The 27943-nt window shown below is 55.8% G+C and overlaps 1 protein-coding gene across 6 annotated transcripts in view; it reads right to left on the bottom strand.

Annotated features, from left to right (window-relative positions):
- EHMT1 (euchromatic histone lysine methyltransferase 1) overlaps positions 1-27943 on the bottom strand; it is a 138049-nt gene that overhangs the window by 37325 nt on the left and 72781 nt on the right. For 4 of the 6 annotated variants that reach the window (XM_046022651.1, XM_046022650.1, XM_046022655.1 and 1 more), the window contains 8 exons: positions 27087-27643; positions 21476-21656; positions 19077-19234; positions 18561-18752; positions 11220-11297; positions 9615-9726; positions 6404-6535; positions 2975-3120 (listed from right to left, as the gene is read on the bottom strand). In XM_046022651.1, coding sequence (XP_045878607.1) covers positions 2975-3120; positions 6404-6535; positions 9615-9726; positions 11220-11297; positions 18561-18752; positions 19077-19234; positions 21476-21656; positions 27087-27643 — 1556 coding nt within the window. The remainder of the gene's footprint in view (positions 1-2974; positions 3121-6403; positions 6536-9614; positions 9727-11219; positions 11298-18560; positions 18753-19076; positions 19235-21475; positions 21657-27086; positions 27644-27943) is intronic. The other 2 variants (XM_046022653.1, XM_046022656.1) reach the window with 2 other exon arrangements.

The following is a 27943-nucleotide window of genomic DNA, read 5'->3' on the forward strand; positions in this document are numbered from 1 at the left end:
AAAGTATGCAAAAAAATTGAAAACACAGGGAAAAATTCAAAGAGGTCCCAGGGTGACTATCCCAGGGGCAGCAGTGTGACGCGCTGACACAGGCAGCCAGCAGCAGCTCTGAGAGCGGCGCGCACCTAGCTGACCACCAACACCGCAGACGTGACCGCTGTCAGCAGCAGGAGACGAGACGCTGCTCAACGTCCAACCACAAGCAGGATCCCGCACCGAGAATCGCGGGGCCCCAAGTGGCGGAGGGGTGGCTGAGAGCGTTTGCTCGGGAGTCCGAGCACATGGCCAGGAGCCAGAGCTGCGCAAGGAGAGTGCGGAGCGCCCGGCTGCTCAGGCACGCCAGGAATGGTAGAAAAGTCAAATAAAAATGGTGGAAACAAAAAATATGCAAACGAATAAATGCATAGGACCGGCCTGTGACCACAGCCCAGAAAGAAGAAATGACTGAACTGAAAACGGTCGGTGTAATTAATCCAAACCTGAAACAGAACCAGAAAGGAGAGCGGAGCAGTCTCTGTCACATAAGCTGACATACGTGCGACCAGAGTGCCAGACGGGAGGACAGCCAGGCCGAGGCGGCTCGAGGGCAAGCAGGCACCAGATCAAAGTCCAAGAGGCCCAGAGAGCGTGGAGAAAGAGAAAGAAGAAAGAACAAAACCATGGCACCCGGGCCAGAGACAAGAGAAAACCTCGGAGCAGCTGAAGAAAAACTGAATATCACACCAGAGGAGCAAAGGAAGGGCGGCTGCGTCCTCGTCGGAAACCACGGGACAGAGCAGCAGCAGCTTTTGCAGGGGCTCAGAGGTCTACGCCCGTGAAAAGCCCTCCCCAGAGGAAGGCAGGACAGAGACATTTCCAGGCCCACAAAAGCCAGAGAACTCACTGTCGGCAGTGACCTGCGCTGTGGTTCGGCCATGACAGCCGGGTCCTGGGCTCCGGCCCAACAGAGCGGGAGTGGTCCCGGGGTAGGTTCTGAACGAGGGTCAACCAGAGACTACTTTTATGTCTGAGCAGTCTGAAAGAGAACTGAAGAGACAGGACAGCGGCACCCTGTGGGGCTAGCACACCGGGAACTGCAACATGACGAGACATGAGGGAGGGCTGGGGACACGTTACCATCAGACCCTGCCACCACGTCAGCGGGCGTGGCACCAGCGGCAACGGACAGATGCATGCACGCACGGGAAAGCCCGGGGCAGGCCCCGCAGATGCCAGAAGATGGGCCACAATCCATCCAGTAGTGGAATGAACTGGAATCATAAAAAATTCTACTGAAAAGTCAAAACATAGAGAAAAATGAGTAATGGACGACATAAACCCTAACAAAGACAAAAACCCTAACGAAGATGCTGGATCGCGGCCCAGCTACAGCAACAACGGCACGGGGTGGTCCGGACAAGATTCGAGAACAGAGACCAAAGAAATCCGCTGTAAAGACGAAGGCGCAGAACCCAAGGCTGGAAACGCGTGCCCTGCAGACACCCGCACAGGAAAGCCGGGTGCTCCCGAAGTACCAGACACACGCGGTCCCAGCACAGGTGTCTTCCTGGGGCTGCAGAGGGACAGCGCGTGAGGACCTGTGTGCACGGGGCAGAGTCTCCACACACAAGAGGCCAAGCAAGTGGGTCTGGAGGGAGAAACCCACGTGGCTGCAGAACCCAACACGCCTCCCGCAGCACCAGAACGGGCGGACGGGGCCAGAGAAGCCTCGGAAGATCTGAATGGCAGGTCCCTGACAGCAGTGGTGGTCACGTGACTGTACACATTTGCCAACACTCAGAACCACACCGGAAAGGTCACTTTTTACTGTGTGAATTGTGCCTTCATGAGCTGCTTGACAAAACAAAAAGACCAAGGAGCTTGTCTGGGGAAGGGCCACGTGCTGGCAGCTGAACATGAGATGGGGAGGCCACAAAACAATTCTGGGGAGAAGAGCAGTGCCCTAAAAACTTCCTGGAATCCCACATGAAACAGCAAGGACACGGCAAAGCCACAGCCCAAAACCAACGCTGACAACAAAACGCAGCTCCCGCAGCGGAGCGTCTGGACGCAAACTCCATTTAGCCACGAGACGCACGGGCACTGGTGTGGGCGCAGGAGGAGAAGGAAGACCCGGCGGGCGTCTCGCGGGCCCCCGGGCGTGGGGCGCTGGATTTCGAGAGCCTCACCGGGAAGTCCTGCGGGGACTGGGGCCCGTGCGGTCCAGCCTCCGGGAAATCTCACAGCTTTGGGCTAGCGCCCTCCTCGAGTCCTGCAGAGGGGCGAGAAGAGTCTAGCCCAAGTCTGCGTTAAAGGGGCAGGCGCACAAGGACAGAGGAACCGCAGAGCAGCACCAGGGCTGCGCCATCCACTAACTCCAGATGATGTGGCCTCGGGGCCCCGGCGGCTGCACAGAAACTGAGAGGAGCAGAGAGCGAGGGGGAGTAAATTAGAAGACAGAGGACAATGGTGTCCGCGGGTTTCCGTACGGAGGGGAGCACGTCCGGGAAGCACAGGGAGGTGAGCGCTGCCGGTGGCAGATCCGGGACCCTCGGCCCGTCAGACCAGAGCCGTGGCGCCAGGGTTGCCAGCGTGCCCGGCCCAAACAGACTCATGAGGCCGAACGTCTGTCCTGTCTGCTTTCTGGGTCTATGTTTCATTTCACAACACGCTGAACCCAGGAAAGACCACGAGTCCCTAAGGTGATAAAGGAAAGGAAAGAGGGGCAGGAGGGGACAAGCTCAATCGAGGCCCTGGGACTGTCAGAGGACACCAACTCCGAACTCAGAAAACAAAGACCAAGTAGCTACTCATTCGGTCTACCCAGTGTGAGGTGTGCTTCCGGGGTGCCAAAGAGCTCTCGCAGGTGAGAGGAGCTCTTCTGTGTCCAGGGGTCCAGCCAGAAGCTCTAGCAGCGAAGGCAGGCCTGAAGGGCAGCCCTCTCTGCTGTGCCTCCGGGGCCCCGCCTCCCCTGCTGCTGCGGGGACGAGCTTACTTCGTGGTCCACACTCTCCGTAGCCATGCACTGGTTGTTGGCCAGGGTCGTGATCTCTCGGCTTTTCGGGGTTTCCATCCGGCAGCTACAGAGGGGCACTTCCTGAAGGCCGTCCGTCTCCACCATGTCGGGACCATTAGCCAGCCCTAAAGTCACACGAACACACGTGAGTGTCACCAACAGCACAGCACATGCCCAGAGAGGCTTCCACAACATTCAGTGGCACAAAGTCTCCACCTCAAGGCGGCAGTCCAGAAAGTGACCAAGCACATAGTCTTTCCGGAACCCTCACGTGCAAGGAAATACAAGCACATCAATGACTTTGCTGGCCCAACAGGAGGGTCCGGCTGCCGGCGGCACTGGGAGGGGACCCTCTCCTACGAACACGCCGCCAGCCAGGCTCACAGGAACCCCCTCATAATCCATGCTCTCAGGAACGAGGACCCAAGTTCAGAAAGAGACTGTATCTTCGTTGCGGAAGATTTTTTCACAAAAAAGCATCCAGTACACGTTAAGACCCTGCTCTCCTCACTCGGTTTCAGAGCTGCAGCCACAGGAAGAAACACTCGAGCCCGTCTGGGTTTACTTACTATCCAGGATGTTCACTAGACTGAGGACAGAGAGTTGAGGGTTGCTACCCCAACAGGGACAGTAGTAATAAGGGTTTCCTTCTTATTTCCTTCTCATCCTCAATTTCTGAGGAAGACACCCGGGGAGGAGGAGGGCCTGCAGCCCACACCTGAGCTCAACCAGAGCCAGGCTGGCCTTGAGGGCTGGGGGAGCAGGCCGTCTGCAGAAAGGCCCCTCAATCCAGCCTGGCAACAGGGCCTGGCTGCTTCCAAAGGAAAACACATTTCATGTTCTCCTCTTGTGAGGCAGCCAAAGCAGAAACATAAGGGGATCGACACCTCCCATGCTCGCCATTAGCTCTCTTAGTTAAGAATAAGGGACTCTCAGGACGCCTGGGTGGCTCAGTTGGTTGGGCGGCTGCCTTCGGCTCAGGTCATGATCCCAGCGTCCTGGGATCCAGTCCCATATCGGGCTCTTTGCTCAGCAGGGAGCCTGCTTCTCCCTCTGCCTCTGCCTGCCTCTCTGCCTACTTGTGATCTCTCTCTCTCTAACAAATAAATAAATAAAATCTTAAAAAAACCCAAAAGAATAAGGGACTCTTCCGGCGCCTGGGTGGCTCAGTCAGTTGAGCGTCGGACTCTAGATCTCAGCTCAGGTCACAATCTCAGGGTCACGAGTTCATGGCTACTGTGGAGCCTACTTAACATAAGAAAAAGGAAAAGAAAAGAAAAACAGGGAGAGAAAACAATGGACTCCTGTCGCCGCCACGCCAGGTACAGGGGACCACCAGGATGCGAGGACCTGCCCTCACTGTCCACCACCACCCTCTTGTGTTCGGAGGCCAGTCCTCACCGGGAGATTCGGGAGGCAGGGTCCCCTGGGGCTGGCAGCAGGAGCCCACACGCACATTCTGCCGTGTGACGCAGGGTCACCTATACCCCAAGAGAATGATACCCTTCCTTCACGATGAGAGGAAACAGGGAAACGTGAGCATTACCACAAGTTTAAAACTAGGAGAGCCCTGACGAGTCTGCTTCCAACTGCGTCCTGCAACGAGGAAGGGGCCGGCCAGCAAGGCGGAGGCCGCCGCGAGGAGTGACGGCACACGGACAATGCGGCAGTGGCTCAGACGCCTCCTCAGCGCGGGGTGTGCCCACTTCTCCAGCACTGGGAGCCACCAGGGGCGCCAAAGGAATGGCTCAAGAGAAACCCACCAAGTGCCTGCTGCCACTGAGTTCTGGCTCCCTGCAAAATCCCCTGAGCACCCACTCCTGGCCTCCCCTCCCGTCGTCTGCTGGGACCACGATGTCTCTCCACTGCAGCTCAGCAGGCCAAGCAGCAAAGATGCCAAGAAGAAGGACATGCAAGCAGCCAGTTCTGATGGCACACGAACATTCCGCAGGCGCAGGCCTGAACTCTCTGGACCTGTGACCCAGAACCATCAGCCGCCCTCCGCGGACATCACCGGACCACACCCCCTAGGCCTCCATCGAGCTGTCCCTCCCAGCCAGCCCCGAGCTCCACAACTGCCTCCCCCGTGTCCAAAACTCAGATGGCAGAAAAGGCAGGGATACAAATGCAACGTGTGTCTTCAACGCATGGATTCTCTAAATCGAAAGTACGACTGGACAGACCAGTCCCTGACTGATCAATCAGTGGTCGCAATCAAGAAAGACGAAGTGCAGAAAGTCAGCTTACAAAATACCACAGAATCGCAGGAAGCCTTCCCTTTCTCCTCCTACCCCTCTAACTTGGCTCCAACCCCTCTGGCACTGACTTTTACCAAAAAAGAGAACATAAACACATAATGCACAACCAACAAACCGGGGCGAGCCCAAGGTCACTGCGCTTGTGAGCAACAGGAATCCCCACGGTGCTCCCCACGGTCTCCTCCCCTCAACCACTAGGGCACAGCAGAGGGGCGGTGTGACTCAATGAAATACTATTCCCAGCTGACATCCGACTCCGTGCCTTCCCGGGACAAACCTAAAAGCAGGTTTAGAAAAATCACCCTTCGTGAGGAAAGCAGGCGGAGGCCACACCAACGACTCCGGGACACCAGAGAGGCATTCTCCTCTATCCGGTGCGAGAAGGAGGAGCGGTTTCTCCGATGGACATACCTGGACCGTGCCTGAGGCTCGAGATGTGATTTCCCACACTAAGAGGTGAGCTACATCTCTCTAGTGCTCACGACCTCCAAGTCCACTTACTCGTCCTCTGAGGACTGACAGGTTCAACCCGTGCAGCAGCGCACAACCCACACCTGCAAGGTCCGTGGGGAACGTCAATCACTTTGGGACGGGACGTTCTCGCCGTGTTGCCCTTTAGGTACATTTTCCAAAACAGTCAGTGATTAGTCACTTTTCATCGATGAGAGGTTTTTCAACGGTGCAAGGGGAAGCAGTGGTGGGAAGCCCCGGCCGCTCGGGCCGACTGTGGCCCCCCGCAGCATGGCAGGCCCAGACCCGCACCGGGTGCGCCCCCGTGCCAGCACAGAGCACCCCAGAACACCAGTCACACCCCGAGTCAGACGATGGCAAAGCCATGCTGCTCGAAACTGACCCACAGTGCATCTCCCGAGACGCGGCCGGGGCAGGACGCCTTTCCACAGGAACTCTATAGAAAAAAGTGGCTGGCTCGGGACATGCTATACGAGCTGAGCTCGTGTGAGACGTCTCGGTCCCGCGCTGGGGGTGACCGGGCAGATGCACCCCAGTGCGTCCAGTCGGCCACCTCTCAGGGATGCCGCTAACGGGACGTTTCATTACTGCCCACCAGGGGGCATCACGTTAACACGAGGCCACCCCCAGTGAACAAAGGGCAAGACGGGGCCGGCCTGGCCACAGCACAGACGGTCACCTTCTGCTTGCGAGGGCAGTGTCCCCTTGACCCGGAGATCCAGGGAGTCCAGGGAGACTTCCATGTAGCCCGTGCTGTCTCCCGGGGCCGTCTGCTCGGCGCTTCCCGAAGACGACGTGTACACGTCCAAACCTGCGTTCAAAAGGGCCCCATGAAACGCTGCCCCGGCCGCACGGCTCCAGCAGAGACCATGGGGCATGCCGAGTCACCCAGTCCAGACGACACACTCTGAACGCCACCTGGTCCGGCCTCACCCACTTTCCTCCTGTGCCTCCCTCGGCTCAGCCCCCATCACTGCCCCTCACGGGGGAGGGGCGGCTGCGCCATGAAACACGAGGAACCGGCCTGCGGTGACCTCCTGCCCTGCCGCTACCCCGTCAGGAAAGGCTGACGCCATAATCAAAGAAAGGGAAGAACATTCTCTGTAAGTGTTCTGTAGCTGCTACCTTAAAAATAAAACAAAATTCTGACTTGCGGGTCTGAAAGACCAGCTGACGTAAAGGAGCCAGAAGCCGCCCCACGTGTGGCGCTGCAGGGAAACGGGCCCGGTCCCGCAGACCGGGGAGGTCGGGGTCAAGGGGACAGGACGCAAGGCCACAGGCACGCACCCGCCCATCACACGTGGTGCTTTCCGAAGGGCAAGACGCACCAGAGGGCAATGTTATCTGAATACAACGGAGGGGCCTGGGACACGGGCGCTGCCCACACTTGGGCCTCCTCTGCCCTCAAGGCCCGTCCCCATTCCTGGAGAACCCACAGGGGCCCTTGCCGCCGTGAGCAGATGTCACCGAGGAAGCCTGGGAACAGGACACACTCGCTCAGTGCAGCCCGAACACCAGCAACAGGCAGGTGCCTGTTCCTCCCAGCCAAGCTTCGAAGTACGCGTCTCTGGTGCAAGGTCAGTGACCACATATCAGCGAGCAGTGACATGGGAGCACGGTGGCAGCCGGGACCCGGGACTGCATGCTGCCTTCTGCACCTGAGCTCAGGGACAGACCGGAGGAAGCCGCCACCGCGCGAGTCTGCGCACCACCGCATGTGTGAGGACAGGAGTGGGCCGGGCGACTTTACACACCTCCCAGAGAAAGGAAACTGGAGCCCCTACGTGACTAAACACTCAAGCGCACGTCGCGCACGCATGTCCCGAGCCCACTGACGCGTCTGTTCGCCGGCATAAAAGCCACTTGGGCTGCTCAGCCATGGCGTCGAGAAAAGGAAACGGAGCTCACGGGAGGCTCGTGGGCTCTGCAGACAGCCCTCATCTGTGCTTCGGGGGATGGCTCTGCCCCCTGCCATCCACGCAGCAAACCCACTTGGGCAGCGGAGGGCTGAAGAACGGCTCGTGTGGGGCTATGGTGGTCAGAGCGAGCTCCATGGCCCCAGGGTGCTGGCGTAGAGATAAACAAGCAAATGCAACAGCCCACACGTCCATTTCCAACAAGGGTTCGAAGGGTGACACTGAGAAACAAGTCAGATTAAGCCACGGGGCAGGAACAACCGGGCATCCACACGCGAGGGCACGGCGCGGCCACAGCGCACGCACGTGCAAAGCTGAATGGGTCAGAGATGCAGGCGAAGGCCTAACGCTGCGGGACTCCAGGAAGAAAACACACGGCAGCATCTTTGTGTCCTGGCTTAGTTTAAAAGGTTTCTGGGATCATAAAAAGCAAGAATTTTGAAAGAAAATAATGTGTAAATTAGACTTTAACAAATTTTGTAAAGCCTTTACTAGATACAGGTATGTGCAAAACGTGTACATGACAAAGACTTGCACCCAGAATATTGCAAGAGCCCTTCCAAGCCAGTGAGGAAGTGTACTGATTTTTTTTTAAAGACTTTATTTATTTGACAGAGAGATCACAAGCAGGCAGAGGCAGGCAGAGCGAGAGGAGGAAGCAGGCTCCCCGCAGAGCAGAGAGCCCGATGTGGGGCTCGATCCCAGGACCCTGAGATCATGATCTGAGCTGAAGGCAGAGGCCTGACCCACTGAGCCACCCAGGCACCCCAAGTGTACTGATTTTTAAACGAGCAAAACAGAGAACCCTTTGCAAAAAACACACATGGCCACAGTGCGCAGCCGCACTCCTCCACTAGGTGAGCGCGAGGAGACGGCACAGCAAGGCCAGCGGTGCCCCAGCAGCTTCAGGAACAGAGACCAGCCCTGACAAGTGTCGCGAGGACACAGGAGCAGGGCTCCCGCAGAAGAGGGCGGCACTCGGGTGTTCTGCTGAAAACCGCTCAGCAGTTTCCTGAAGGTCAGACATTAGCATACAAATCAGCCGTCCACTCCTAAATATTCACCCAAGGTACCGGAAAGCATCTGATCAGTCAAAACTGTACACAAATGCTCGCAGCAGCTTGGTCTGTAAGGAACAAAACCGGGAGGGGCCCAAGTGTCCCTCGATGGGTGAAGAACGACCCGGGGAGAGCCATCTACAGAACCCCCCAGCCGAGCACCCACTGGCACCACGGTGCGGGCGCTTCACACGGCACGAAGCACCAGACGGGGGAAGGGCGCCCACCAGAGCAGCTGCCCAGTGCTAACCCGCAGACAGAGCGTACAGCGGAGCAGCCTAGGGATGGCGAGCGTTGGCTGGGGAGAGGGAAAGGTCCCCAAGCGGCAGCAGGGGCACCCGCGAAAGTAACTGTGCTGAGGTCCCGTGGTCGTACACGTGTGAACACTCACCACCTTGCACCTGAATTACGTGCACCCTACCACATGCCAGATCTGCAACGAGGCCGTCAGAAGTGACCCCTGGCCCACCAGATCTGCTCACGTTCTGGATTTCAGGGTCATCTCTTTCCCTGCAACCCCTTTAACCAAATTACTTCCGGAACAGGGGAATCTGACCAAAGGCCGGAAGCCGCTGTGTGGACCTGGCCACTGCCCACACCTCACACCAAGGTGGCCACGGTAACCGTACAACGCTCGGAAGCCACAGACGCCTGGTCACACAGGGAGGAGGATGAGTAATGGCAATAAGTCAACACTCCACAACGGACCGGCAGTTGGGGGTTTGCCAGAAGGACACCACGTGACGGTCACCTGAGTGTCTCTCGTCAGGTCATACATGTTTCCCCTTGAAACGGTGCAGCCCCGTTTTCAGATGAAATCCTACACAGAACCCCAATTCCCCCACAGGACGGCCGCCCACGGGCCTCCCCCCAACCCCGACAGCCCTCGCCGCGGACCCCACAGTCCCCAGCACACCGCTTGGCTTCTTTCTGCTTCTCCGCCTCCGTTTCCTGGCCGGCTTGACCCAAGGGCTGTCAGGCTTTCCTTTCCTCTTGAGAAACTTCTTCTTGATACTGGATTCAGAACTCTGAGAGCCAAAGGGGCAGGAACAGAAAAAGCAAAGCATGGGAGCTCCTGAAAGCAAAAGGTACTACAAGGTCTGTTTTCTTGCCAAATAAAATACCTGCTATATCTTGATTCTTCAACTAGAAGATTAATTTCACTTTCAGACATTTTCCTGGTCCCATTCTTAAAAATACTCATGTTTTCCCCTAAATCACACTAAGTTGTTATTTTACAGGAAAGAAAAAAAGAAAAGACAAGCCAAGAACATTTAAGTGGAATTTATAAATCTTACACGAATTTGGCACAAGAAAGAATGAGAAAGTTCTACTCAGGAACTAAATAAACAAATGAGCTCAGTGAGAGAATCCACTTTTAATCATATGCCTCCATTCACTCTGCTCGTGACAAAGGGACACTCAATGCCTCAATCTGCTTCAGAATCTACGTCCACATTAATTATCTACATGGAGAACAAGGAAAGAAGTTATAATTAATTTACAGTATTTTAAGATTTTATGACCCTCCATCTCTAAAATCTCAGATGCAGAAATGGCATCAGACAGACCCGAGCAAGGACGGGTCCCACTGCTAACCGGTCTACAACGAGGATCTCGCAACCCAGCCCACCCGGCCCCCGGGATACACAGAGAAGCTGAAAAGAAAGTGCTCACAAGACAGGAGATACTCCCGGTGTCTGGGGTGGCCGGCCAGCACACACGGGTCTCCTCTGCTGCCTCACGAGCAGCCCAACGCACCCTGCGCTCCGTCTCCTGTGCCTCGCCCCTGCCTCCTTACTGCCAAATCGCAGACCCAACTTCCGCAAGCGCTGCCCCCAAGCTCACTGTCGCTTCAACCTGCCATTCCAGAGAAAGGGCAGCTTAGAGCCAAACCCAACTGTCCCTTCCAAGCCCTCATCTCCTCTACCCACACTGCACACTGATGCCAGGGACCAGTGCCTCCGTCCCAGGAGCACTGTTCGGCTCGTGTGACCCTGCCCAGTCTCACATCGACGACTCCTCCTCTGCTGAGAGCTCACCTGGGGGTGCTTCCTGGGCCCCATCCTGAGGTCTGCGCTCTTCCCCATCTCCAAGGCCCTGCTCCCCCATTCCCACAGACCCAGGGCCCCTGCCCTCTGACCCCTTACCTCCGTGCGACATCCACCCCACAAAAGGTCCTGCCGGCTCTACATCGGACACCTCAAATCCTTTCTCACGCGGGTCATAGGGCAGAACCATGGCCACTGTCCTTGCCGCCAATTCCCACCCACGCCGCCACCCCTCGCACCAGAGCCCCGCCCTCCCGCTCCCCGCCCTGCCTGCCCGCCGAGCCCGTCTCCTTGGGCTCTCTGCGCGGAGATCCTTTTCATGGTCCCTTCTGGGGTGCAGGACGGATCTGCCATCACGGCCCGGAGTCCAAGCATGCACTCGCGGCGCCGGCCGAGCGGAGGGGTGGACGGACAGAGCCTCCTGCCGTGCTCTGCCACTAGACACGAAATCAGAGTGCGGGGCTGGTTACCAGATCAGACTCATCTCCGTCCTCGTCCTCCTCCCCGGTGCCGGCGGACTCCTGCTCCTCTTCAGACTCGCCGTCCGTCTGGCCAGACACACAACAAGCCAAAAAGAAAACACAACTAATGAGACCCTTCAGCGGAGGTGACTTGAGAAACCCACACGTGGTACCGGAGACACCGGCAGTGAGCAGTGGAGATGCGCGTGCGCAGGTGGGGTGCGGGGACACGACTCGGGGCTGTGTCCGTGAAGTGGCCAGTGCCGGCTCCTCTGCCCGCCTGTGTCCCCCACCCTGGAGCCCGACCCCCGGCAGGCTGCTCCTCGGCCGTATTTCGGCGCCGACCCGGAAGGCAGCCCCTCGGCGTGTCGGCGACCGTCGAGTGCTCGCCGAGGGCTCGTGCCCGTGAGCCACTCTACGTGTAGAATTCAACGAAGAAGTAGTAAAACACACAGTAACAAGACTTCCAGAGGCCGAAAAACAATACAGACTGCAAAACCTACCCGAGAGCCCACCCGAGAGCCCAGCTCGGCGCCCAGGCCCATCACGCTAGCGCTGCTCACACGCCCCCGCCGGGGCTTGGCGCGAGCCGGCCTGAGCGCGGACGCGTGACTCTGCGGCCCGGCACAGCACAGACGCCGCTCTGCGAGTGGAACTTGCGTCTCACTAAAAACATTCTGGAATCACCTCCGTCTCAAAGCAATGTAGATACCTCATTTGTTGTTGTCGTGGCCGTGTTTATCTTTTCTACCCACACAGGGGATACCTGAATCCATTTTCAACGCAAAAACACTAAAATACACGGGTGTCCGTTCACCCCTTCACCACGCACCCCGAGGCAGACCTGGCTCTTGAGGGGCTGCACGCACAGGCTCCCTGATCGAGGCACACCCCTACCAGGTCCACACTGAAGATCCCCCAGGACAAACCAGCAGACACACTCCTCTTACAAGTGTGGAGTTCCAAGACGGCCGCCATCAGCGATGCCCAAAGGCGCCACCGGCCTCCGTAGGGGTTGCACGACCACTTTGGTCTCCGTTCCCCAAGTACACAAGGAACTGAGTACCTTCTGTAACTTCACGGACTTCCTCCTTCTTCCACTCTGTCTCCTGTGACCAAACCCTCGGTCCATGCTGCTGCTGGGTCCTTGCTTTAGTCACCAGTAGAAGCTACACACGTGTAAGACAGCAAAGCTTCGTCTATCAAATATGTTGTATTTTCCCTATCAAGTGCCGCTTTGCCTCTGCTCTTTCCTATACAAAAATGTTGAGACTTTATCTGCGCAAGTCAAACCTCTCCATCTTTCTCTTTGTGGGTTCTGGGTCTGTGTCTGGTACTAGAAGGTCTTCTGTATTTGAGATTCGAGAAACAATTTCTAACATTTTCTTCCACAGTCCAGTATTCTACGTGGACACTTTAAATCTTCTGTAATTTACTTTTAAAAATAACAGCTTCACTGAAATATAATTTACCTACTCTAAAATTCATGCTTTAAAGTGTACAGTCCAAGGGCACCTGGGAGGCTCAGTCAGTTAAGTGTCCGACTCTTGACTGCAGCTCAGGTCAGGATCTCACGGTTGTGGGATTGAGTCCTGGGGTGGGCTCCACACTTGGCACAGAGTCTGCTTGAGATTCTCTCTCTCCGCCCCCCACCCCTCCCTCTCCTCACTCTCTTTTTCAAGTAAAATCTTAAAAAAAAAAAGCGCACATTCAGTGTTTTAGTACATTGCAAGTGGTGCGAACATCACCACTGTCCAGCTCCAGAGTAGAATCTACATTTCCTATGTGACATGATGCGAGAGTTCCCCTCGATTTTTCCTCCAAAAGATCAACTGTCCCAATAACATTTACTGAGAAGTTCATGATCCCTTGACCACGAACCCATCCTTAAAACAAAAATTTTGAAATACAAATACAAACCCCATCCTTACAAGTGAACTATATGTTCATATACATAATGTGGAGGCCGAGAAAGTTAAGGCCATCCCACCTCAAGTTTAGCTGATGTGGGAAAGAGAGGCAGAAGAAAATCTTTAAAATTCCTCACCTACTGACAAGCCCTTGAAATAGACAGAGTGGCTCTCCCCTAGGGACTTAATTGCCCTCACCTTGAGATTTTGCTAAGGACAATCCCACCTGACCAACCCCCTACCCCAACAGGTCCAACCAGGATCCTGTAAAGTCTACTTTAACAATTCCTTTATCTCTAAACCTCCAAGATAGTGTCGAGAATCATTCCCAAATATGTGGCCCACTGATATACATCTAAAGGGTCCCACGAGAAGATTTTTATTATTGGTAATAAATAACCTCTCTCCCAACAAGAGCTAGCCCCTCAAGATCCTGGAGACCTTGCTTCCGAAAGTCCTTGGAGACTGACATCTCCATCATCCCCGTAGTCCTCACCCACCGCGGAGTCCACCCCTACTCTGCCTTTAAAAACTCGGACTGTGATCTGGCTCGGGGGCCAAGTCCCTACTCCACTGTGTCGGGTATACTTGGGCCCAAGCTTAAGCTTGTCAGATAAACCCTCGTGTGACTGCATCGGTGCTTGGTTCCTTGGCGGTCTCTCGGATGCGAAAACTCGGGCATAACACATAAAGGTTCATTATAGGTTTCCTGTTCCACTCACTCAATGCTTTCCCATTCCTGCACAAATCCCCATTTAAACCATCTCCAGGAGCTCTAGCTGAAGTTTTTTCTCCCTGTGCTTGCTGCACACAATTCCCACATCAGCTGCTGTACAGAAAAGTCCTGTGAGGGTCTTGATGACAACTATTCTGGACTTAACAGGCAGTGTGGGAGGATGAAACAATGATCTTCTCATTCAGACAAGTAACGGGTCTTCCCCCAGGCAAACAACAGGTCTTCTCTCAAACAAGGGATCTTCGCCCAGACAAAGAGGAGGTCTTCCCTCAAACAAGGGGTCCTCCCTCAGACAAACATGAAGTCTTCCCTCAGGGGGTCTTCCCTCAGACAAAGAGGAGATCCTCCCTCAAACAAGCAGTCTTCCCTCAGACAGACAAGGGGTCTTCCCTCAGGCAAATGAGGGCTCTTCCCTTAGGAAAACAGCAGGTCTTCCCGCCACAAACATGCCTTCCCTCAAACAATGGCTTTTTTCTCAGACAAATAATAGGTCTTCACTGAACCTATGTCTCCTTTCCAACCTCTTTCAGGAAAGTTTCAGTTTTTTCTTCTAGGGAACTGACATTTCCTATTAAATCGATTGCTAAGCACCCTGGTGATACTAAAGACTTAACAGCTAAACTTTAGGTGTGATACGTGATTTTGCTTAGAGTCCTTTTCTTTTAAGATCCACATGGAAATCATCTGCCTCAAGACAAGCCGCGTGTGGACAAGCAAGACTGGCCAAATGTTGACAGCTATTCACTATTATCCGTATGCTTGCACAGCTTGACACCGTCTATCAGGAAAGTCGGAAAACAGCCCTAGACACGGCTGCGCGCGCTGACACGGCTGTGGCGACGTTCTCTAGCTGGCAGCTGCGGCCACACAGGACAAGGGGTGGTTCTGCGTCCTGGTGACCCCGAGTTCAGCTGTAGTAGTTCCTCAGCTGATTTTCTGGAGTATCTTAAGACATGATTATATTCCTGGCAAGCTCTTCTCCCTTGTCCTTTAAACATTACTGTCCCCTCTGGTTCTCATCTCACAGCACCACCGCAAGAACCCTCACCAGTGCGGCGCCCATGTTAGGGGAGGAAGGAGCAATTCCTCCCTCTTTTTATTATTGACATTAGGAATGTCTTAAAATGTTCACCACTAAGTAATCCTTTTTTCCTTTTTTTCAAGGCTTCTGATCTCTTTAGCCAGGTTTATTTAATACAAGCTACCTTTCAATACCACTGGGTAGTTTGCATTTTTAAAAAGATTGAGCGACGTGGGGCGCCTGTGTGGATCAGTCAGTTCAGCGCCTGCCTTCGGCTCAGGTCATGATCCCAGGGTCCTCGGATCAGGTCATGGTCTCAGGGTCCTGAGGTTGAATCCCGTGCCGGGTCCCTGCTCAGTGGGGAGCCTGCTTCTCCCTCTCCCTCTGCCCCCTCAGCTCGTGATATCTCAATTTTAAAATCTTAAAAAAAAAAAAGACAATATCCAAATGGCAGATAAACATGTAAAAAAAAGTACCCAACCTTCTTGGAAATCAGGGAAATGTGAATGAGAACTGTAAGGCCACACCACTGCACTCACTGGCTGGGCGACACCAAGGATGTCAAGCCAGTGAGACTGGAGGACACTCCGGCTGCGTGGCTGCTAAGGGAGAGCTGTATGGCCCTGCCTACCACTGGTCACGTGACACGGCAACCCCAATGGGGGTGTGCCCCTAGGGACACAGAAGAATGCTCACAGCAATGTCATCTGTAAAGGCCCCAACTAGAAACAGCCCAAATGTCCATCTACAGTGGAACGGATACATAAATTTGAACAGTCATCTAAAGAAATACTGTACTGTAGTGGCTCTTGAACATTCTGTCTCAGAAACCCTTCACTCTATTAAAAATTACTGAGAATACGGGCGCCTGCTTGGCTCAGTGGGTTAAGCCTCTGCCTTCGGCTGAGGTCAAAGTCGCAGGGTCCTGGGATCGAGCCCTGCATCAGGCTCTCTGCTCAGCGGGGAGCCTGCTCCCCCCCCCACCCTCTGCCTGCCTCTCTGGCTGCTTGTGATCTCTCTCTCTGTCAAATAAATAAAGTCTTTAAAAAACAATTACTGGGGCGCCTGGGTGGCTCAGTGGGTTAAAGCCTCTGCCTTCGGCCCAGGTCATGGTTCCAGGGTTCTGGGATCGAGCCCCGCATCGGGCTCTCTGCTCAGCAGTGAGCCTGTCTTCCCCTCCTCTCTCTCTGGCTGCCTCTCTGCCTACCTATGATCTCTGTCTGTCAAATAAATAAATAAAATCTTTTAAAAAAAATAAAATAAAATAAAAAACAATTACTGAGAATGATAAAGCACTTTTGTTGATGTGGCTTATGTCTACTAACGCTACTACGGCACAGATCTAAACTGAGAAATGTTTAAACCACAATGTAACTTCAACGAGTGAGAGGTACGACAGTAAATAGTCTTAGCATCATGACAATAATAGTTTTGACTATTTGACCCACGAAGGGTCCCCTCAGAACACTTCATGATCCACTTCGTAATCCACTGTGCGTAACAATGAAAACGAACAACATAAACTTCACAAACATAATACTAAGTAAAAAGGAGTCACACTCCAAAAAAGGAAAACATACACTTATCCACACAAAGCACAGGAACCAAGAAAACAATTCTTCGGGGACCAGGAGGGCCCACAGGGGATGCTGGGACAGACGACCCAGGCCTGTGAGCATGGTGGCGGCACACAGGGGCAGTCACTCTCTGCTCAGTGAACTGCTCCTTGTCACAGTTGAAATCATAAAGTCATCCCCCAAATCCAAAAAGCATACAGCTGAACTTAATAAAATGCTAGTCTTTCGATTTGTTACTGTAATAAGTCTTATCAACAGGCTTCCTGTAACAAACCAGTGTCTTCCCCGGGGAAGCCCCACCTTCTTCCCGATCGCTGTTGTGCAGATACACAGTTGTGTCTGACCAAGACAGTCTCGGGGCTGAAAGTGAACTTGGCCTCAGAAGGTGCTGTGCGCCCCCATCTTTCTCCGCTATCTGAAGCGGCCCGCACAGTAAGTCCGCCACGACTCACTACTATCTCTGATTTATTCAGATTACAGATTTGTACTCTGTTTCCCACTTGGCCACACTGCCCTTGTGATTCTTTTACTTGTTTCTTGATTCTTTTTGTTGGCTTGATATCCATTTAATTCTTCCCGTTACACCAATGTATAGAGTTATTCAGTATTACTCTGCATCCACATTCTCTTGGGAAGAGGAGAATCCAGAAACACAGTCAACTCTGTACATGCCATAGGGTGTTCAATAGAAGTGACATTTTACATCATCGGGGAGAGACATGTGAGTCAATAAACGGTCACAGAATGTGGCTAAAAATTTGAGGGAAGCCATAGGACCCTGACCTCACATTTTGCCAAAAAGCTTTACTGAGATAGAATCCATCTACCATAAAGTATACCCATTGTGAGGGTATCTACCACATATTTTATCCCAAAACAAATGCACATGAATCAAGTATTTACACATAAAGAAAGAAACCAATAAAGTATAAGATAGCTTAGTCGATTTATTTTAAGTCACCGGTGAAAAGCATCTGCTCATCATCTCTGGAGCCCAGAAATCATAAAGAGACTAGCATCCGCGGCTTCTGACACAAGACAAGACGCCCCCCAAAACTCTGAGAGCTGGAAGGAAAGGCCGGATCTGCAGAGCACAGCACTTTGACTCAAAATGTAAAAAGTTAATTCACAAAATTACACATTTCAAACAGGTCACTATTCCAAATGAACTTACCTGGAACTTGTCTGCCTACCGTTAGTCTTAAAAGACCTCATCAGATACAAAAGCCCCTGTACATAAAGATGGTCCGAAGCGCTCTCAAGAACAGTAGGGCGCGCAGAGCAGTCGCGCCCACGTCCGGACGACTGCCGGATTCTCAACTCCTCCTGCCCCTCCTCGTCTACTGCGTCCCCCTCCGAACTGAGAGCACAAACACGCGCCCAGAGCTCAGCATCAGCTCAGGAGCTATGTTCTACTCAGGTGTGCACCCAGGGCCCCTGCAGCTGCTGCCCGGTGCTGAGCCCCGGGGGCGCCGGCAGACAGTGACTGGGACCGAGCCAGCACACTGACCCCTCCCAGAGCACATCCTTGGGCAGACCGGGTAGACACGAGCGAGCGGTGTGCACGTGGAGGACACGCCTGGCACGCCGAGAGAGTCTGTGCGCCTGGTGTGTTCAGACTGCACAAGGTCTCCTCACAGGTCCGGTCAGCAGCCCTGGGCGCTCACGCCCACCAGGAGGAGAGCCCTTCCCAGTGTCAGTGTCTCTCGGGCAGGAGGACAGCAGCTGTGGCCGGCCCAGGACAGAACAAGGTCAGTCACACCAAGACCAGTGACAAGTAGCTGCCGCAGCTGCACACTCAGCCCTCAGGGCGTTCCTGTCCGTCTGGAACCTCACCAAGCTCCAGATGTTCGCTCCCAAGAGCGCTGTACAGGAAGACGGACACGCCTCCGAGGAAAAGAAATCTAAAATTTCAAAAATCTAAAATTTCAAAAATTGAAAATCTTAAAAAAAAAAAAAAAAGAATCTAAAAGTTCAACAGGATGCAAACACCCAAGTCCAAAGGTCACAGGGAACCGACTGGGGTGGAGAAGGGCCAGGCTGCCCCTCACAGGACGGAAGGCCCAACATCTGCAGCACCTCTCCCAGGGGGTGAGCCAGGCCTACCTTCTGGGTGCGGTCAGTTTCCGATACGCTCCCCCCCTTAGAGGTCCTGCTGTCTTCCGCGGGAAACGCGGCAGCCTGCTCAGCCCCCGGGTCCTCGTCCTCGTCAAGCTCCTCCGACTCGTCCTCCTCTGAGTCCAGCTCCAAGCTTTCCCCATTCACATGAAGGGTGCTGGCGCCCAGGTCCTTGTCGCCCTGGAACACGGGCAAGAGCACAATGTCACCAGAACCCCAGGCCAGGAGCAACCTGCCAGCTCCCACCAGGGCATGGCCTGCGAGGTGCGACACGGCGACTCTGCTACGGGGGCAAGAGCCAGGGAGGGGTGAGGGGTGAGGGGTCGGGGAGCACCGGGCAGGAGGCTGTGCCCCAGAACGAGGCGCCTCAGAGCTGGGGCTCCTTCCAAAGGGACCGAGGTCACCAAACTACTGACAACCTCGCGTGGTGCTCTCGGGTCAGAGAGGTCCTGACCCAGACGTGGCTTCCCACGCACACGAGCGGACGGCGCAGGCACGCCTTACCTTGGAGCCCGCAGCGGAATGAGTTATACTCTTAAACATCTCAATCACCGTCCTCTGTTTTAATACTTTGGTCTTTTTCTTAGGAACCAGGCTATAGGTTCCCATTCTTCGTTTTTTCTTCCGAGACACTGCAGCTGCTAAAACAAAAGGCAAGCAAGCTAAAAAAAAAAAAAAGTCAAAAGGGGACAAGAAAGGAAAAGAAATACCATTCAAATGCTTTTTAAAGGTAGGTGATAATTCACAACATCTGATTACGAAACTCGTCAGTAAGCCACCACAGTGACAGGCTTGTCTTACTCGTCCTAGGTTGCGCGGAGAAAGCGGATAACCGCTTTACTCACAATAAAACGCCCGGCCGGCGGGACGGCAGACAGGACCACCCCGCTACAAGGCAGAAATGCGAGGAGGACCCACCGGCCGTCAGAAGCAGGCCCCGGAGCACCTTCCATACCCGGGCCCCTGCCTCGGGACGGCCCCGTCCCCAGGACCCGTGTGGCTGCAAGGGCAAGGCTGAGGAGGAACAGCGGCCTCGCGGCCCGTCGCTGGGGATGGCCCCGTCTGTCGCCCTGACAGACCTCTCACCCACGGCGAGGAGCGAACCGCACGGTCTCTAGATGCGTCCACCTTGAAAGGAGTGTGGCCATGCAACACCGGCCAGTCTGTCCTCTCCTGGACCCTTTCCCCAGCACCGTCCACCTCCCCCAACAGTCCACCAACCGAGGGGAAAGAAGTCCTTGAAGCACACCACACAGTTGCGCGAGGCCGAGGAAGGCACAGGACAGGCAAGAGCGAACCGCTGGGCACTCGGGGCCCCCGACCCTGCTCTAGGTAGAGCAGCTCCAGGGTGACTGGCTTCAGAGAGGGGCTCTCTGTAACACTTCATTTTTTACAAAGCTCCAGGGTTTTAAAGACCTGAAACCACTTAGCAGACGCACTGGACTAAAGGGCTGGGGGACCTAGGCTCCGCTCGGTCCCCACTCCACAGGGCGGAAGAAGACAGCGCTACCGAGCATGCGCGAGCGGGGACTCCGCCACTGCAAGGGCCACGCGGACAGCCCCATGAGCACGTGGCATCGAAGACACCAGGTGTGTCTCGGCCCCAGCCCCAGGGCCACAAAGGACATCCCGGGCAACCACCCACGCAGCCCTGCACTGTGTTCACTGGGGCGGTCACGAGGGACCCAGCTCTGTCCGTCTCATTCTAGAGCGGGCGACTGGGTGACACAGTGTGTGCAGGCTGGGTGTGCGCCCTGTACAGTCACAGGAGGGGAGCGAGACGCGCTCTGCAGCCCCACAGTGAGTCCGTGTGGCCTTCCTACTTGCGTCGTGGCAGGATGGAGGCTACCAGGACCTCTGGGGCCATCAGCACAGGAATTCCGAATACCAGTCGAGATGCCAATGAACTGCTCCAACACTGCCCCAGCCCCAGGGGAAGACAGCAGGGCAGGGCGGGGGAGGAGAGAGGTCTGAAGAAAGCAGACCGAGGTGGTCTAAAAGCGGGACACGGTCACCGAGGGCCATGTCCACACAAGGTCTGTCCATCCCAAGACACCTGACCGGCAGGAGGCGCGCCACCCCTCAGGCAGGCTTCTGTACTCCCCACAAGGCCGACAGGCACATGAGGGGTCCTGTCGTAAGGCAAGCCGGCTGTGATGACGCTTCCCTCTGTGGGAGACACCTGCAGGCATGCAAGTTGTGATTTTGGTACCCTTCCTGCGAGGGGACAACACCAGGAGGGCTGGACCTGTGTGAAGATGTCACAGAAAGGGCCTTTCTGCACCAGGAGAGTCATCCCATCTCTGCAGGAACTGTGGGTGTCTCAGAGGCTCCAGAGGAAAGACCCTCGCTTGAGACACACCCACCCCAGCATCCTCCCTGCGGGGCCGCTCGTGAGCCCCACCTCCTGCAAAGGCCCCAACAAGACGCCAAGTGCTCACCCATCCCCGCAACTGACCCTGAACAGAAGCCAGCTCCGAGGAGCGAGAAGCACCCATGGGAAGCGGCTGGGAACAGAACCGAACCAGCATTCTCCAGGCCTCCACTCCACGGCCTCCACGATACACTTCCTTCCTTCCACGGCACTTACTTTATAACCGTGGGAAGTTCTCAAACCTAGAATTTTCTACCCAGTTAGAACAAGGGAATAAGACTTAACAAAAACAATATTCATTCTGAGTTTGACAATAAGCGCAGAAAGCAATGCGGGGCTTAATCCCATTTCTAGAACAGAGGTCGGGCGCACTGGGCAGTCTCCAGGTGAGCACAGAGGGCCCATGACTCCGACCGCCGCTCGCCTAGGGCACACACGCACCGACAGCCAACACGCAGCTAGTCTGCCAAGGTGCAGGCCTGTAACGCGCCATCAGAGAGCCAAGACCGCTGCCGGGTCTCCCTATTACCTGTCTGTGACTTTGTGGTGGCCACGTAGCACTGGTTTTGAGGTAGTGACTGATGAAGGGGTGAGAAGGGGGGTAAAAGCTGCTGTCGTCCAAAATCAGAAAGAGTTTTGTTGGTCTCCTCTTTTGGCTCCTCATGGTCTCGAGCTTCTCGAACTTCTCTGGGATCCTTACTGGCCGCGTGCTTCAAAACAAAGACAATTAATAACTGTAATTACACACGAGCAGGTGGTCACGGAGACAACAGCCCCTGAAAGGCAGCTCCTTTCCTCAAAACCTTGCCTTGCCCAAGAGAGGAGATAAGCAAGAGGAGACCAAGTAGAAAGCTTCCCGTCATCACAGGGCCCCGGCCCTGACGCCTGCGTCTGGCCACACCCCAGGGGACACAGGAACCGTCTAGAAGCTAAATGCAGCGGTGACCATGCTGGGACCGAATGCGGGAATGAACCTGAAGTACCACACGCCTGCCCCCTACAGGAGAAGCCCGTAACTGCTGCCTTAGGTCGACGTATCCGCAATGAAGTGTTTCCACGTCCCTTCCATGGCTGCACGTGCAACAGCTCCCCCACAACAGACTCCACTTTCAGAGTTATCTCCTGCTCACTTCGGGGTGTCTTCAGTCTCCGCCTTCTGAGACCCTGGCAGCCCGCAGTGCTGCCGCCGACCCCCTCGTGCCCATTAACGACCCCCTTCGTGCCAGACCGCCTAGACACAACGGACCCTAACCCTCTGCCGGCGTCTCTAAGATCACCCACAGCCTCGAGAGAGCTGGATCTCATACCAAATTCCATTCGACCAAGTTTCATCACACACGCGGTAGGCGCACTCAGCAGCAAAGAACAGGCATCCCTCAGTCAGCGGCGCCGGGCAAAGGGGGACTCCACACGCAGAAGAATGCAGGGGACCCTCACCTGACGCCGGGCACAAATCCTGACTCAGGATGGATCGAAGATCTAGAACCACAGAACTCTTGGAAGCAGGAGGAACGCTTCGTGACACTGAATTTGGCAATGATTTCTAGACAGGACACCAAGAACAACAAAAACTGACGCATCAGACTTTATCAAAATTGAAAATTTCTGTTCATCAGAGGACACAATCAATAGAACGAAAGGCAACCTACAGATTGGGAGCAAGTATTCGCCAGTCTTTGGCATATCTGACAAGGGGTTAATATCCAGAATACATACAGAACTCCTAAAAATCAACAACAGAACAAGCGACCTGAGCAGAAACTGGAAAAGCACCGGCACACACACTTCCCCGGAGAGGACGCGCTGCACACGTGAAAACACGCTCAGCGTCACTGGTGTCGGGAAAAGGCGCATCACAACCGTAAGGAGGCAGCGCCTGGCGCACCGGGAGGGCGACTACGAAAACAACAGAAGACAAGCCCAGGGAACTGCCAGCTGCGCCTCGGGTGAAAACAAGCGTTGGAAAGGGTGTGCGGAAGCCAGAGCCACGGTGTGCTGCGGGGGGGGTGTGTGAGAGAGACAGAGAGAGAGAGAGAGAGAAATGGTGCCGCTGCTGCGGAAAACAGTTGGGCCGTTTCTCAAAAAGCTAAACACAGACACAGCTAAACACACAGCTAAGCTCGCGGGATGCGGCAATCCCACTCGCGGGCATTTACCTCAAGAACGGCGAGCGGGTCTCCGAGAGCTGCGTGCCCGACGGCTCACAGCAGCGCCGACAGCCCAGGGACGGGAGCGGCCCGAGCGGCCACCGGCAGGCCCACGGGTGAGCGGGATGCAGCCTGGCCACACCCCGGACCGTGACTCCCCCTTAGAAAGGAGGGGATCCCGGCACCCGCGGCTACGCGGGCGGAGCTGGAGGACGCGGTGCCGAGTGCGGTCAGCCCGGCACGGACGGCCCGCTTGTGTGTCGTGAGTGGAGACACCCAGGAGGCCGGAGGAGTCGGACACAGACGCGCGGCGGGGGCGCCGGGCGCAGGGTTTACGGGGACAGAGTCCAGCCCGGGGAAGACGGACGAGCTCTGGGGACGGCCAGGGCGGACGCTGCGCAGGTGTGAACGCGTCTGATGGCCCTGCCCTTAAAAGTGAGCCTACCTGGGAGGGTAGCCTGGATGCCAGCTCTTGGGGCAAGAGCTCAGGGGGACTTACTCACACTCAGCTCAGCAACCCTATCTGTCGCGTGGCAGGGAACGTGGCCCAGTCCCGGAGTGCCCTTCCTTCTTCCCCAACCCCACCGTCCTCCCCACGTCCTTGACAACGAACCGCCTGGGCGCACAGGGCACCGTTCACGAGCAAGCTGTCAACTCTGCAAACGTCTTCAGTCTCTCTCAAACACATCAGGCTGTCCCTAAAGAAGTCACTGCTGGGGGGCGCCTGGGTGGCTCAGTGGATTAAGCCGCTGCCTTCGGCTCAGGTCATGATCTCAGGGTCCTGGGATCGAGCCCCGCATCGGGCTCTCTGCTCCGCAGGGAGCCTGCTTCCTCCTCTCTCTCTGCCTGCCTCTGCCTCCTTGTGATCTCTCTCTCTCTGTCAAATAAATAAATAAAAAATCTTAAAAAAAAAAAAAAAAAAAAAAAGAAGTCACTGCTGGAACAAAGGACAGAGCTAGAGCCCCTTTCTGTCTCCTGCGAACTATCCCACAGACTGTGGCCACAGTGACTCTTGGCCTCCACAGCTCTTCTTACAAGCAAATGCAAAAGATGATTTTACAGTAAACACAAATGAGGGGCAAAAATTAAACCTGAGGAGGAAACAGTATATGAGGCTAATTCTCCCTTGGACACAAAATCTTTAAAGTATTATTCTGAAAATCTGAAGGAAAAAAAAAATCAAGAGCTGCTGAACGTGGGGGAAGATTCTAGAGTCTGTCAGGGCTCTACTCTGATAACAGCAGAAAAGATGAACGACACAGCTACCTGCCACGGAGCCAGGACGTCAGCACCCAACGTCGTGGAAGGGGCGTCCACTGCTGTGATGGCGCCATGAGTCCCCAGCCAGCCCCAGGCCCCGACACAGACGAGGACCTGTGGCCCAAGCTGCGGGGGTGGAGGGGTGGGGGTGGGTGCGCAGTGCTGCTCTGGCCCAGGTTGCTGGAGGCCCACGGGGTCCGGCTCTTGCCGGGCCTACCCACCCTCAGCGCTCCGTGCGTTAGCTCCCCACCCCGGCCAGGCCAGGCCCGGAGCCACCTGCCAGGCCCAGTCAGCTCTCCAAGCCCAGCCTACTTCCCCTACCAGATACTCACTTCCAGGGGCAACGATCAAGGACTCACACAATTTCAAAACCGCCACTCTAAGCAGGCTGAGGGCTCCACACCCTTCGTCCAGCACCTCGAGAACACCAGTGGCAGCGATTAACGTGTGGGAGCAGATAGGGCGACCGATGACAGGGACGCAAAGGGAGAAGGCTGGAGGGCCGCCATGCTGAAGCCCCAAGAAGTCTGCGCAGTTCAACTAGGGAAACAGTCTGCAACACAGGACACAGTAACAAACCTTCCAATGCAAGAGAAAAAGGTTCCCTTCCAGAAGCTTCCACTTTTTCTGCCAGTGAGCGAGCTGCACCCCGTGCGAGTGCTTCTGACAGGACCGACACCAGGTGAGAGGGGGCGCCCACACTGCCAAGGGACATCAGCCCTGTAGCGAGAACACGCCTTCGTCCTTAAACTCTTACAAACACAACGGTTTTATTATCCCGAGCCTGTAACACTTCGTCACTGGAATGACTGATTTTAAAGCACAACTTTCAGTAGAACAAGGTCTCCCCAAGAAAACCAAACAGGATGGAACTGGGTCTGGGGAGCGTTAGGCGTGTTCAAGTGAAGACCGCGCTGAGGCACCAGTTACAACCGGCGGCGATACCACATGCCAGCAGCGGTGTGAGCAAGCAGACCGCGCACACCTTGCTTCTGGGACCGTAAGACGCCGCAGCCTGTCGGGAACCTGGTGTGGCAGTTACTTACAAATGCCCAGTTCGCACACGACCCTGCCATTACGTTCCTGGGTATCTAGCCCGGGCAATGAAAATTTCTGTCTGAAGAAAAGCCTGCACGTTAATGTCCAGAGCAACTTTAAGGTAACAGCCCCAGACTGGAAAAGCCCCGAACACTCCTCAACCCGGGAGCAGTTCAGTTCTGGGACACAGAGCCCCCCCCAGAAAACCCCTCAGCAGGGAAAGGAGTGTGGTCGGTCCCACGGGAACGGGGTCGGTCTCAAAGGCCCCACCTTTCCACAGAACACGGGACAGGGCGTGCTGTGGAGGTGGGGAATCGGGATGCGGGCGGGGTGGGTGGGGACCAAGGCGGCCTGGGAGCCGTTCGGTGCTGTGTTGGCAGAAATCTGCACCGGCTCTCCCTGGGCGAAACGCAGCCGGGGGGAGACCAGGTGAGGAGACCAGTGAGGGCTACACGGGGTCGCTCTGCACTATCCTGCAGCTCCCTGTGAATTCCGCATTGAAAAGGTTTTCTGAAGCTGTGGAACGTGCACAGGAGAACTGCAAAAGGTGGAAGCCACGGCAGGGCCAGACGGACGAGGAGGGACACGGCCCACACGGGGAGACACGGGCGTCCGGGGCCGCCGCGGGCACCCAGCAGCAGGCGGGTCAGTGCGCAGCCCCGTCCCCCTGCCGGCAGCCACAGGGAGCGCAGCGGAAGGACAGCCTGACGGTGAGCGCCCCCGGGAGCAGCAGCGACACACGGCGTGCCTGAGGGACAGGAGTCACAGAGACGGCAGAACAGCAACGAGCATCTTCCTCAGGGCAAGACAGGATGCACCAGGAGAGAGATCGGGACCAAAACGTCGGAAGCGGGACCATCAACAAACAGAACGACAGCAAGGATGGAAGTGCCGAAGAAGAAACCAGCGGAAAACAGCGCAGGCCCACGTCAAGAGCGCCACAGAAAGAAAAGCCGCACGATGCACTTCCCTCGAACGGAGGAAAGACCCACATCTCGGACAGACAGGGCCCGTGGGCACAGGCCCGCTCGCGCAGCCCCGGAAGGCTGCACAGAGGACACCGCACGTGACCGCGCAACGCCGCACGGCGAGGCGAGCGTCAGGACGCGCCAAGGGAACTCCTCCAACAGACCTGGAAGTCACCCCGGCCAGACTGACAGAGAACTGGGAGGGCAAACGCGACCGTGGACATTCTGACCAAACGTGCCAGGCCCTGGCACTGAATACGCGCTGATGGCAGGAGCCGCCTCCCCCATGGGCCTGGCATGAAAACAGGCTTGGGCATCTTCTCAGTGTGTCCCTTGTCCCTTCCTTCCGTCACACCAAGAACCTAACCAACGTCACGGCTACTTATTTCCTGAGAGAGTCCGTGCTCTTCTCCCCGAGCGGCAGAACGGCCCAAAGCAGGGCCGGAGGGGTGTCCGCGCACACAACGGGCACCCAGAAGCGGCACGGAGCCGGAAGAGGGCTGGGGGGGGGGGACCGCTTGTCGCTCGCGCCTGAACTGTCAGCAGCCTCTCCTCCTCTCCCCAGGCCCAGAGACAAGCACCTGCTGGTACCCACTGCCATTTACTGGCCTTTCTCCTTCACACACAGAGTCCACTGTGGTCACCGTGATCAAAGAGAACACGAGGACAGGAAGGGAAGAGCATGGCAGAAACGAGAGCAGCCCCGCCCCGGCAGGGATCGCATTACCAGGCCCAGGATGGATTTTGGCATGGTCTTCCGTGCCCTGTGAACCTTGATGTCGGCAGCAGCGGCTGTGGGCTTCTTGTCCTCTGTCTCTTTACTTGCTTCCCCGAGCTTGGCCGGCGCTGTGGCTGGCGTCTGAGAAAAAGCACTGGGAGTCCTCCCTTTGCCAGAACCTCCGGGAAGGGTTTTCGCAGCATGACCAGGAAGCGAGGAAGCCAAAGTGCTGGTAATCCGCATGGGCTGCTCCTGCAGGGGCGGCTTATTCAAGAAGTACCCATTGCTCCCGATGACGGAAGTCTGTGTGAAGTCGTCCGTGTTGATGTGGTTCTGCTTCCCCGTTTCACTGTCTCTTTCTGAAACCCCGTTTTCGGCAATCCGAGCTAGTTTGTTGGTACCTTCCTGTGGGCTGGCCGCCGTGTTCTCCTGAGGGTGCTGCGCCGCAGTCACGTGACTGCCAGCCTCGCTCTTTCCACAGGACCCGTTGGCTTCGCTGTCCGCGGCCACAGGGGCCTCTCCTCCCTGCTTCTCTGCTGAGCCTCCGTCGGCTGCCATAGAGAGCTCTGTGAACAGAGGAGACAGCGTCACCGCCCTGTCAGGACACGGCCCACCCGACAGTTACACTTCCTGGAGGGGCGTACGTGAAACTGTCCCAGAAAAAATCATCTCATTTCACGTACAAAGTAGACTTAAGTTCAAACAGATTAGATATAAAATGATGTCTGAGGGGCGCCTGGGTGGCTCAGTGGGTTAAAGCCTCTGCCTTCGGCTCAGGTCATGATCTCAGGGTCCTGGGATCGAGTCCCGCATCGGGCTCTCGGCTCAGCGGGGAGCCTGCTTCCCCCTCTCTCTCTGCCTGCCTC

Source organism: Meles meles, chromosome 11, assembly GCF_922984935.1.
Source record: "Meles meles chromosome 11, mMelMel3.1 paternal haplotype, whole genome shotgun sequence".
In the NCBI taxonomy this organism is placed as follows: Eukaryota; Metazoa; Chordata; class Mammalia; order Carnivora; family Mustelidae; genus Meles; species Meles meles.